The sequence below is a fragment of the Aplidium turbinatum genome, chromosome 1 (genome assembly GCF_918807975.1).
Source record: "Aplidium turbinatum chromosome 1, kaAplTurb1.1, whole genome shotgun sequence".
Classification (NCBI taxonomy): domain Eukaryota; kingdom Metazoa; phylum Chordata; class Ascidiacea; order Aplousobranchia; family Polyclinidae; genus Aplidium; species Aplidium turbinatum.
Window position 1 is genome coordinate 251599 of NC_137472.1, and position 12853 is coordinate 264451.

Consider the following 12853-nt stretch of genomic DNA (forward strand, 5'->3'; position numbering starts at 1 on the left):
GCAAAGTTTTTCAGGAATTTCACGGATCCAAACTAATTTGATTACTTCAAGTAGGGAAGAATACTGGAGGGATGTTTTTCAGCAACATTATTTTTGAGAAAAGTCCAAAAGTTTTCGATAGGGTTAAGATTGGGACTGTTCCCCGGCCACTGCAGAAGAGTGATTTTCTTAGCCCTAAAAAACTCTGTTACTGTCTTTAAACGATGACATAGGGCTCCATCTTGCACCAAAATTGTACACTCGTGCACCGACATGTGCATTACTGTGCAGTTGTAGCTTCTCTTTCATTAAGTTCAAGTATTTCTGGCCGTTCATCGTGGTTCCTGGTTTTAGAAAAAAGAGGCCGGCTGTACCTTTGGTCGAAATGGCTCCCCATATCATCACACCTGGTGGATGTTTCACCGTTTGCCGTGTATACTTTTCATCAAATTGTGTACCTGAGGGTCGACGGACATTTCTTTTTCTTACACCAAACTGTTGGACACTTGATTCGTCCGAAAATGAAACTTTAAACCATTGGGCAGAAGTCCAGTCTTTGTGCTGCAATGCAAACAGGAGACCCTTCTTCTTCATCGCTGGTGTAAGCCTCGATTATCTTGCTGGTTTTCGTGATTTCAGACCAAATTCTACAACTAAACGGCGGCTAACAGTCCTCCTGCTGACTGGAATACCAACTTCATTCAAATCGGCCCTGATTTGTTTGGCTGAACATGTTGGAGACTTCACCACTTGCCTTTTCATAAAGATGTCAGACTAGGAGTTGTTTTTCAAGGACAACCACTGCGTTTTGCAACAACATAAGTTGCTGATTTCTTAAATTTCACAATTGCCTGATGCACAAAAGTTTTTCTAAATCCAAGCTGCTCATCAATTTGATGTTCTGTGTAGCCTTTCCTGAGGAGAACAACAATTTGACATCGCTGAACCTCCAAAAGGGAGCACATTTTGCTCATTTTGGGCAGATAAGAAATACAGAAAAGTGATCTCTACTGGCTGATGTTCAATTGATATTTGCTAAATAATGACTGATTACATCAGATTTCGACCCAGAATAAAGATGGTGCAACTTAAACAATATCTGATGCAGTATTATGGCGTAATACAAAAAACGTCATAAATCAAGCCTGGTCTTAAACTTTTGGTTACGACTGTATGTTATGTTTATCTTCAAGCCTTCTTTATAAACTTAAACTTGATTTTGTGTTCAATATACCGAGCGGGACCTTGATGTTGAGTTGAAATCAACTGCAAGAGTATAACACAATTTGCGACTTAGGCTACTTACAGCTATATCAGATAAAAAAAATTGAATGTACGAATGGCACGAAAAAACTAACTGGAATTTTGAACTCAGCACCCAAAATACACAAAGAAGCATTAAAAAAAAGTAGCCAAACACAAATTGTGCTACATGGTGTAATTAATGATCCGCATCTTGGGTTCGATTTTTGTTACTCTTTATGCATTCATAGTCATTTTGTTGATGTACAACACCGAACCTCCACAGTCTTGGTGAGGACATCCAAGAAAACTTTTGATAATGATTTTGTCGCGATATGACACGTTTCTGGGAATCAGGTCATTATCTTAATCACAATTTCAACCAGATTGCACAAGTTTATTGAGAAGAACCATACCACCTGCATTTTAGTAAATATGATTAAAGATGCACAAGCTCTCATAACTTTGCTTCCGCATTAGCACAGTTAAACATTTATACAAAATAACTTCATTAAAACTCATCAGCTTCGATGTTTTTACAGAAATTCTATGCTTTGTACCAAACCACCCCCGGTTTGTTTTGGTCTCACCTCGAAGAGCTTCATTTACTCTGGATGACGTCATCACGTATACGTGCGCGGATAGATACAGAATGGAAAACAACCCGAGCGGAGAGGTGCAAGCGACTTGCAGAGCAGATTCGTCCTGGAGTCGTGGTGTACCTACTTGCGTTGGTTAGTTATATTTATTGTGATGGCAAAATCATGTTTGTCAGATCAACGTAACAATTGACACTTTGTGTTTCTCAGCAGCCGATTTGAATGGCTAGCGTGGAAGCTACACCGTTACGGTTAGCGAATCGCAACTGCTCGCTGTACTAGTGAGTGCTCAACCTTGTGTTGATAGCCGGAAAGAACGCCCCTTTCTTCACTATTGAAACTTTATGTTTCTCAGCAGCCGATTTGAATGGCTAGCGTGGAAGCTACATCGTTATGGTTAGCGAATCGCAACTGCTTGCTGTAGTAGTGAGTGCTCACTGCTCAGCCTTGTGCTGATAGCCGTGAAGAACGCCCCTTTCTTCACTATTGAAACTTTGACTATCGAAGGTGTGCAGCCCACCAAGATTATGATCAAGCAAATATTGCTCGTTTCTCAACATTTGATGATTCTTCCAAAACATAGAAAAGTTACTTTATTTACGTGTATTTGCAAGAACGGAATAATGTAGAACTACACGTCATTGCGTTTTGTTGAAATCTGCCCCTTCTCTAAACCTACTTGCTGGATCCACTTCTGATGAGGATCGCACTTCAAAGACAACCAGTATCCAGCAAAAAATGAATGGGATAAAGTGTTTTGTGACATTTTGTGGATCTGATAGCTTGCTATGAAATTCAAACTTGTGGTATTTCAAACTGGTGGCTTACGATTTGTTGCCACTTGCTGAGATGTAATCCTGTTCTTGCTTGATGTCATATTGGTTTTGTACAGAAATCGATTGTCGTGTAAACAGACCTCGCTTCGGATCGTCATCAAGTGACAGCCGATACACGAAGAGCAACTATATTGCTTTGGGAGGAAAGCTTACTTATACATGTAACCATGGTTACGAAATGGTGAATCAAGAAAACGGAGAATTGACTGTGACTTGTCAAAAGAACAGAAGATGGTCTCGAAGGCTGCCAACTTGTCGACGTATGTAACAAACTCAGATTATTTCTTTCAGTTTTTCAGTTTTTAAATTTGCTTCAACTTCTGTAGACTTAATGCCATTGAAATATTACCTCACATCAACTGTTACTTTTGCTGCTTAAACTCTGTAAATGTCAAAACATAAAAACGCACAGAGGAAAAGAGATTATTGAACGCCTTGACACATAACGTATCTAATGTTAAAAGTTTATCGCCAAGATAGTAATTGATTGAATTTCTTACGACAAAGTGACCATATATATTTTTAAATGCAGTAATCGAATGCATTGTTCCGGAAAGTCTTGAGTTAGGAAAGATATCTACGATAGAACCAAGATTGCGCCTTGGTGAGCGCTTCACTTACGAATGCAATGAAGGACATAGGATGGAAGGAAGACAAAGGGATAGTTTGACTGTGGCATGCCAGAGAGACAAGACTTGGACTTTCGATGTCCCAACTTGCACACGTGGGTTGCCTTATCATCTGCCTCACTTGAACAATCAATCTTACAAATACCTTAACTTTAGAAAACCATTATTTTCAATGTTAACTCACAATAGCGATTGAAGGAATGCTGCTCAGAACAATTACCTTAAAGCACAAACTGACGAAAGTCAAACAACAAGAAATGTTGCAGCTAGTTTCTACAACTTCATCAGTTTGGGCCAATTCTTGTAATTTCTCTTATAAATGTTGAATGAACCTTCTAATAAATCAACGTTATAATTTTTATTACATCATTTCCATGTTATTGCAAATAAATTTATTTTTATGTGAGGTTTGAAGCATTGTTTTTTTCAATTTTTGTCTAGTTGTTCAATGTCCCGTCCCGAATTGGCCACAGTTTGGATCGATCCGTCAAAGCTTTGAGGGAAGTGTGGCTGGATTGGGGGATACCATAACTTACAGATGCCGGGATAATTACAGACTGGTTGGAGAGGAGAGGGTTATTTGCCGTAGAGATGGCACCTGGTCACATGATGTTCCGAGTTGTAGAGGTTTGTTTGTAATTAACTTCAATATTGTTGTTTGCCGCTATATTTTTATTGGTTGATGTCACCATTTCTTCCTATCTCTTACCAGGAAAGAGACTTGGAAAAGATTAATGACGTAGTTTAATGGGATATCACCGAAAAGCAGTCAATTAAATGGTTGGATAGTTCTACTAGTGAAATGAAAATGAAAATTCTTGAAGGAATATAACGAATGGGTCAGCACTTCCAGCAACTAATCAAAGTAATAGTAACAGTATAGATTCTAACGCTTACAACTATTAATCGAATTTAACGTAATCCACTCACAGCTTCTCATACGATTCTGATGTCAATCAGAATTTATATAAGCATCAAGTTTGGTTTACTCGTAGTCAATAACTTCAACTCTCAATCAACAATAATCTCTGCACCTATTGCCAACTACTACAACAACAATCTACAATTTTGAGTAACTTTGAGAAGGTACAATAACGTTACATCATAAGAACTCATCGTTCTGTCAAAATTTACTACTGGCAAACATCTTTATGATGTCACAACATCCAACACCTGGTAAGTCAAGAAAAGAATATTCCCGATTTGCACGTCCACAAAATGTTCTGGAAATATGTCACATAATAAAGATTTCGCAATCAGAGGTCACTACAGGACAGTAATCGATAATAACATATCTCTCAAGACTTCCACAATCAAAACAGCACGTTCGGTCAAGATACAAAGCAGCCCGTCGCGAGGCCTTGCACATTGATTGTGACAGTTGACTTCCCAGTTGTTTAAATGTTTAATTTAATAAATATTGTTCTAGATAAATTTAATCTCTTTATATTTTCGTAATTCACAGTATATTAAGGCAAAGACTTATAGGCGTATTAACTTATATACACTTCCAACAGTATATGAAAATGCAAATTGATTTGACAAAACTAAGATGACATATTAACCCTTTAAAGGTTGGGGAGGGGGCGGTCAATTCAATTTTTTTGTATCAACAGTTGTATCTCTAAAACCACTGAAGTTGCGACTACGAGATTTCTTGACTTTTCCTAACTTTTACTTACCTCTATTGAGCTGAAATTTTGAGCGAATAAAGGTTATAAATTGAGAGATATTAGGCATTTCTCAGCACATCCTCTGAAATATTTCATATTCTATTTATATGTTATTTTGCATTATTATATGTTATTTTGCATTATTGTATTATTTTGCATGAAAAATATAGATTCAAATTAAAATTATGTAAAAAAATTTTAATCACAATATTGCAATGCATGTTTTTCATTACTCTACCAAAAAATAATGTGTAAACTCACGCTACAATTAGAGTCAAAAGTCTAAAGCATAAGAAGAATCGACAGCCCCCCCCCCCCCCCCCCAAACTGAGCAAGACTCCAGGAGCCCAACCTTCAAAGCGTTAAACAAACCAAGGAACAAAATCATAAGAAATTGTAAAATGTTGCTTTGGTATGGATCTTTATCAGTACAATTTGGGTAGAGAGGTAACTCTTTTAAACCATAAACAGACATAACTCAGCAATAGGGTGGCTCGTTTTTGAACTTTTTTTTTAAATTCTCTCGGGGTAGTGGGGAAATGGTGCCAATGAGTGAGAAAACGCTCATGACAAAATTTGAGATTTGTAACAAATTGTCTTTAGCCTCCTCATGGGGCTCAAAAATCGAAAAATGGGGCGAAAAACGCAATTTTTCAAAAAAATAAAAAAAATATTTTGCAAAAATATTTTTAGTTTGGGTAGATACAATATTGTTTAGATATATCTAATTACCCTAAGAAAAAAAATTGGAGTCATTTGAACTATTCCTTCAGCTTCCTCACAGCTTCTGAAAATTTCGCATTTTACTTAAAATTTCGCATTTTTGTGGGTGGTTACATTATACATAATTGCGTTAGACATTTTGCCAACTATAAAACGTCATTGCATATCTTTTTATAAACCTGCCCCGAGCTGTTGCGTCATTTTTTAATAAAATTGGGTTAATTTGGTAGGAAAAAGTGACGTCTTCTATTGAATTTACTTCACTGACGAAGCCGTGGCGGTCACAACGAAAGCTTAGACAAAAATTTGAAATAATTACTATCAGTGGCACTTACTAACTAAAGGTTACAATAGCACACCACAACAGCATCACAATCAACCTATTGTTTACTTTGTTAGCTAATATGGCGTGACTTTTTGTAAAAACACATATTGTTGATTGTTGACGTTGACCCATTCTTCTTGTTCGAGCAGGAAGAGTAGGTTAGTTAGTAGGTTGACTACTAACTAACTAACTTAGTTATTTTACTAGTTCAACTGACTGGAAGACAGTTATAGTTGTACTAACCTTTCAAAATATGAATTCTTATGTGTTTGCAGTTTGCTATGTGTATAAAGGCCTACGCTGGGTTCTTGTAAAAGTTTTAAAATGATGAGCAAATTAACCAGGAAAAGTACTGAGTGTCCTGTATTTGGACAGCCAAACTCTTTGCCAGCTACTGTATTGCCAAACTACGAAGATGTCATTAAAGCATGCCAGTTTCAAAGAATGTATTTTCTTGAATCGTCATCTAAAGAACCGGCCTTCTCAGGAATTTCTACAATAGTCACTTACTCAGTAATGGAAATATGGGAGTCAGCTTCTATCCCCATTGTTTCAAAAATACGTGTCAAGGATATGTTAAATACTTACCATGCACAGCTCAAGAAATTCCAGAAAGATTATCCATTCAGAGCAGACACTCCTTTGTACCAAGACAAACTACAAAATATTCAAAATCAAGGAAAGAAGCTTTTTGATATTGCTGCATGTAAATGTTTGGATTTTACATCTTGCACATGTTCTGCGTCTAAAAAAGTGCCCTATAAGGAGCAGGACTTCTTGATTGACCAGCGCACGAATAGAAAAATGATTATTTTTGGTATTGACAAACTTGAAACTATCAGAGTTAGAAAAATGAATCAGCGGAAAAACAAACGAAAACAGTGATAAGCAGCACAGACAAATCAATACGTTGAACGCAGGATTGAACTAGCTTCATCATCGTCTGAATGTGACACAGACACATCGGTAACATGTGAAGATAGTGATGAATTAACTTGTGAAGAAGAGCTTGCTGACTCTGAGAATATTTTCGGTAAAAGCAACCAAAGGAGAAATCGGAGTCTCTCATCTGTAGCTCAAGTGTGCGACAGAGCGGGTGTGTCTGACAGAACAGCAGCTTTTATTGCAAGCTCATTGTTACTGGACATTGGGGTGATAATTAAAAGTTATGACAGCTCTGTTATAGATCGACATAAAATTCGTCGAGAAAGAAAAAAGGTCCACAGAGAAGCACAAAGCTCCAGTGATGCAGATTTTGTTTCCCCATTTGCTATTTATTTTGATAGGCGCATTGATGAAACACTTACAAATGTAAAAAAAGGCAGCAAGTTTTCAAATCACTGGTTAAAGAAGAACATTATGTATGTTGCAAAAGCCTGGATCAAAGTTCATTAGCCATGTCACTCCGGAATCTGGTTCTTCAAAAAATATTTTGAGAGCTATTATAAAATTCTTTAATTCCAACACATCCAATCTAGATTTAACATACTTGAGAGCAGTTGGTTGCGACGGAACAAATGTTAATACAGGCACAAAAAATGAAGCTGTTGCACTGTTGGAAAGAGCGGTTAGCAGGCCATTACAGTTGTTAATTTGCCAACTTCATGGGATAGAATTGCCTTTAACCCTATATTGCCCAGGTGGTGCTGAATCAGCACCAAGCACTTCAAATGTGCTGTCGCGGCTTAACCACTGGCTCCATGCATCCAGATTTTTTTGACTTTTCCTAAATTTCATCGAATTTTATTGTGTGTAAATTTAGGCCTCCAATGTCTTATACTTTTCATGCAAACATATGCATTTTGAAATGCAATTGGTGAAATTTTGCTAAATTGCTCTTTTCGGAGAAGACTGTGTGTTTCTTTATTGCTCATATGGAGCGTCGCGCTGGCCGAGAACTGTCTGAAAACAAAACCGCAAAAATGTATGACTCATTTTCTGGTTGGTGGATTCTGCTTTAGCGTTGTCAGTCAAAGATTTGTGCTGACGCAGGATTTTATTTCATACACAAACCTTTCATCCAATAACATCATATTGCTGCAGTAAACGTAACATCCCCAGGAAACATTTAGAAGCGGCGTGAAAAACCAAAGTAAATTTTCTTGGTAGATTTCAATTTTTTTATCAAAACACTTGCTACTAATTTCATCGTTTGAACGCAACGCTGATCTTTAGTCAATTTGCTAAATAAAAAATCTTTTTGTTTGCTGTGAGATTCATAGCAGTTGTAACTTATGACCTCACAATTCCTTGATCTTCAAACGCAATCTATGAATTCCTTTTCTAACAACAAAACTGTACACATTTATCTATTTTACCTTCAAAACCGGGAAGTGGCGATGACAATACAAAGAGCCTTCATTCAAAAACGTCATATCACTGCAAACTTGAATTTTCTCCAGTCGCCTAAATGTTCAAATGTTGCAAAATGTAGGCTATCCACATTTTCTGGACAGATCTCAATTTTTCATGAAAGTGCTTGCTTGGTGCGAGTTTTATCGTTTCAACGCAAATGCTGATTCGGTCAATGTACGTACAATGTCCGCAATTTCTTTTGTTTGCGTTTGTAGCCAATGAATCAACGTTATGAGAGCGAATTTGTTCGCTCTGCCATACCTAGAAAAAAACGAGTATTTACTCTATAATAACGTACGGTTTTCGAAGAATTAGATCAGAACATTGATCACTCTTTGCTGTGTACGTACTTGTTATTATTATTTTTTTGCATCGATCATCTGCTTTAGGTTGCGTAACTCAAAGAAAATCATAATTTGTTGCCGTCATAATGCACCGGCTATAAAATCCATAACAGTAAAATCTTCCAAATATTTTTAAACCTTTGTCAATATTTTTAAACCTTTCTCCCACTGATTAAACATTTATGTCAACGAAAAGGCGACAACTTTTACATAAGTGCTGAGAAGGAAGCATTTGAAGTGAGCGTAGATACCTTCTTGTAAATCGCGGAGGGCTGACGCCTATATCCATTAGAAATGAAGCTACCCTCTTTTTCCTAAGCATCGCCCAGACAGACATTTGCAGACGTTGAACCAAAGCTAAAAAGGATTAATTTGGTGGCTGGTCTTTCATGTTCATGTAAAAAATTATTTTTTTAAAGTCACAATCAGGGTCTCATTTTATAAGTTATTTTGATAATTATGAATCCATTTATCGAATGTGGGCAACAATTTGACAATTTCTAACATCTTTTATGCTTCTTTAACTTTCTAAAGATTTAGATAACTACGCTATACTTTAGAAAATAGACTGTATACATAAGTGACGTCAGCTGAGTGGCTTTTAGAGCGAAGCATAGCTTCCAGTGGTGGGCACTAGTTACTTTCAAAGTAATTGAGTTACAGTTACTTCGTTCAAAAAGTAACTAGTTTTAGTTACAGTTACCGCTTTTTTTAAAGTAACTTGTTGCAGTTACTTTTCAAAGAAATGGATGTGTACTGACCTACAACTACTCTTCTTTGCATGAAGTAGGCTACAAGTTGAAAAATACATGATAAAGGGCAAGACGATACTTTGTTCGTAGCTGTTGCCTAACTACAAAACAGCGACCACTCTGCTAGCTGTCCACATACTATAATGCTTCTAAAAATCCATAATCCAAGCCCAAAACGTCCGCCTACCAAATATAAAAAAATAAAAAATTGAAAAAACGACATGCCAAGGACACTCCGTACTTATAAGCAGAAGGCCGTGTCAATACTTTTATACCGGTATCTAAAATGAGCGAAGAGGCACAACATCAATTTCCTTTCAGAAACAACAGCATTTCAAAATGTTGATCGCTAAGCCCAGCTCGCTTTGGCTTCAAAATGTCTTTTCCACGGGCAGAAAACATAGATTTACAGGGACACAACATTTAGCCGAGTGGCTTTTAGAGCGAAGCATAGCTGCATAACATCAGCCGGAACTATAAAGGCTACTCGAAAAGGGATTCCGACTGAAATTAGGAGTATAGAGAACCGGGAAAAATTTTCCTATATTCTATTAACTAAAGAAAAGTGAAACAAAACCAAAACAATGACAAGGTTTGCTTTTTGGCAACACATTATGCCCAACTGCAGTAGCCTACAGAGTTATCCATGTGCTTTTCATATTTCCACCTGCTAAATATTATCACAATTTGATGGCAGTTAGCTCTGCATTGGAAAATAACTTCTGCGTGGACTTCGCAATACAGGCGCTATACCAAAGTCGCTATGTTCAATCTGCCGCGAGTCTCAAGCAGGATTTTATTTAGTCGTCATTGGGCAATTTGTTGCAATGCAAAGTAAAACAGGCATACAGTAGAAAATTTTAAATGCACAATATTATAAACTGCTTGTGCTGCATTGCAATACAAAATTTAATAATTTTCTGATCTTATTTTTGACTGAATAAATCATTGTGGCTGGACTATGAAATCGACGTAGTTGCAGTGACGTTGCCGTTTTTATGAGGATTTACCCAGCTACTAAAACGATGTATTTTTAATACTGAGAAAAAAGTCTACAGACATTGAATCAATGCAAAATGCACAAATTTTTCTTGCCGGGTAGTGCTAGGCAAGTCGGCATAGACTTCAAAACTTGTTTGAGGTTTATTCGTGCATTTTTTTTAACTTCCGTAATGCTGCAAAAAATTCAACTGTTTTTTGCTATTACAATCTACTTTGTGACAAACGGTCCTACTCAATACAGTTTCTTTTACTAAGTTAAACAAAACTTGACAACACCATAAAATGAATCAAAAACAAATATTTTCATTCTGGTGAGTGGAACAAACTGCAAGACGTTTTTATAAAAAAAAAGTGTCCAGAGTGTCGTGAAGATTCGTTTGACTCGCACAGAATAAGATACTTCTCAACAATACAAAATTGTGTGAACCATAGGCTATAGACGAAACAGCTTGAATTGTTTCTGACTATACTGAAAGACCACAGTGAAACCTTTTCAAGAAAAGCAATTCTACTATTGCGTTATTCAAAATCAGACTAACGTCTTCGGACGTTAAAATCCTTTAAAATGAACAGCTACATTGAGCGCTGACAAATACGTCGGCAAGAAAAACCACAGAGAGAAGAATCTTAAAATCATTTGTCAGCCTTCAATCTCTCGAGAGAATGGAAACCGCAAACGCTGATGACGCGGAGAGTGAGAAAAAACGAACATTTTTTCTTGATTGCAGTGTTTCTTTATTTTAAATGTGGTAAAAAAAGTACTGCTTGTGTATTGCTTTGAATCAAGAGTATTTTAAGCAATTGAATGACAATTTTACAATTTTCATAACCCCAGATAAATTTTCTATCTGTAGTCAAAAGATGGTAATGATGAGACTCGTAATAAAAGAGTTATAAGCGCTTAAACTGGGTGCTGAATCAGCACCACCTGGGGATTCGGTGGAACCCAGAACCTAGGGATAATAGGGTTAAGACATATAATTCAAAAATTTGATGGGAAAACAAGTGGACCAGGTGGATTCACCGGAGAAATTGGCCAAGCATTGGGAAATTGCGAACAAGTTGCTGTTAACGTTACATTTCGCACAATTGTAACAGAAAGGACAGAAGTGGATTGTGATGACCTAAGTATTGACCAGAAGTATCTATATGAAATCCACCGAGCAGTATCAAAAGCCACTGTGAATGATTCTGTATTTCAACGTAATCCTGGAACAATATGTCATTCACGCTGGCTGACGACAGCAAACAGAATTTTGCGTCTCTATGTGACGAAATCCAACCCATCTGGCACTTTAATTCTTTTGGTGGAATTTATTATGAAAGTATATACACCAATGTGGTTCAAAATAAAATGCAATCCATCTGCTACACATGGTGCAAAGCACATGCACGAAACAATTATGAGAACACGCTGCCTGCCAATAGAAGTCAAACAAATCGTTTTTCCAGTGATGCAAAGAAATGGATATAATGTCCATCCAGACGAAACAGCAGTGTGAGAGGTTTTAAAATTCCAATCATAAATTTTGACACCACGGCATTTCATGAATTAATTGACTGGCAAAACGTTGATCTCACACCAAGATGTAACAGATGAAGTAATATGCAAAGCAATCAGTCAAGGAACTCCACTACCGGTGCCAAGTGAGCTCTTCAAAATTCCCTGTCACACACAAGCAGTAGAAAGAATGATAAAGTTGGTAACGGCAGCATCCAGCAAAGTTTGTGGTCAAGAAAATGAAGAATAGAGACGGTTTCATTAGAACAACGTCACTGAGCCGAAAGATAACGCCGAAATTTGACAATGAAAAGCAATTTAACATTTGAACAGAAACTTTTGCACTAGGCTACTGTGTTCAACATTGCTGTAGCCTAAGTTTTTGTTGATTTTGTTGAATACGTTGATTGCGTTGTTGTTGAATTCGTTGATTGTGTTTTTGTTGAAAACCTTTCTTGTGTTGTTGATTATAATTTCGCTGGTTTGAATCTCTTTCAAAAGCCTTGCTGTTTGCTATTGTAACCTTTAGTAACTGCTGTTGCTACTGTGTATTATCGTTCTTCAGGGCATTACCGAAATATTCATTTGAAACACCATGTGTTAATAAGAAAAAGTTACCTTTACCTTAAAACAGCAACAGAAACATGTATTGTTTAAATTCTTTCATTTTTTGTCAAAGCTTTCGTTGTGACAACCATGGCTTCGTCAGTGACGCAAATACAATAGAGGACGTCACTATATCCTACCAAATTAACCCAATTTCATTAAAAAATGGCGCAACAGCTCAGGGCAGGTCTATAAAGAGAAATGCAATGACGTTTTGTAGTTATGTAACCACACACAAAAATGCAAAATTTTAAGCAAAATGCGTAATTTTCAGAAGCTGTGAGGAA

General features: G+C 36.9%; 1 protein-coding gene across 1 annotated transcript in view; it reads left to right on the forward strand.

Annotated features, from left to right (window-relative positions):
- Positions 1-12853, forward strand: part of LOC145778495 (sushi, von Willebrand factor type A, EGF and pentraxin domain-containing protein 1-like) — a 178906-nt gene that overhangs the window by 38555 nt on the left and 127498 nt on the right. The window contains exons 9-12 of the mRNA XM_082589985.1: positions 1764-1955; positions 2713-2916; positions 3189-3380; positions 3727-3912. Coding sequence (XP_082446111.1) covers positions 1764-1955; positions 2713-2916; positions 3189-3380; positions 3727-3912 — 774 coding nt within the window. The remainder of the gene's footprint in view (positions 1-1763; positions 1956-2712; positions 2917-3188; positions 3381-3726; positions 3913-12853) is intronic.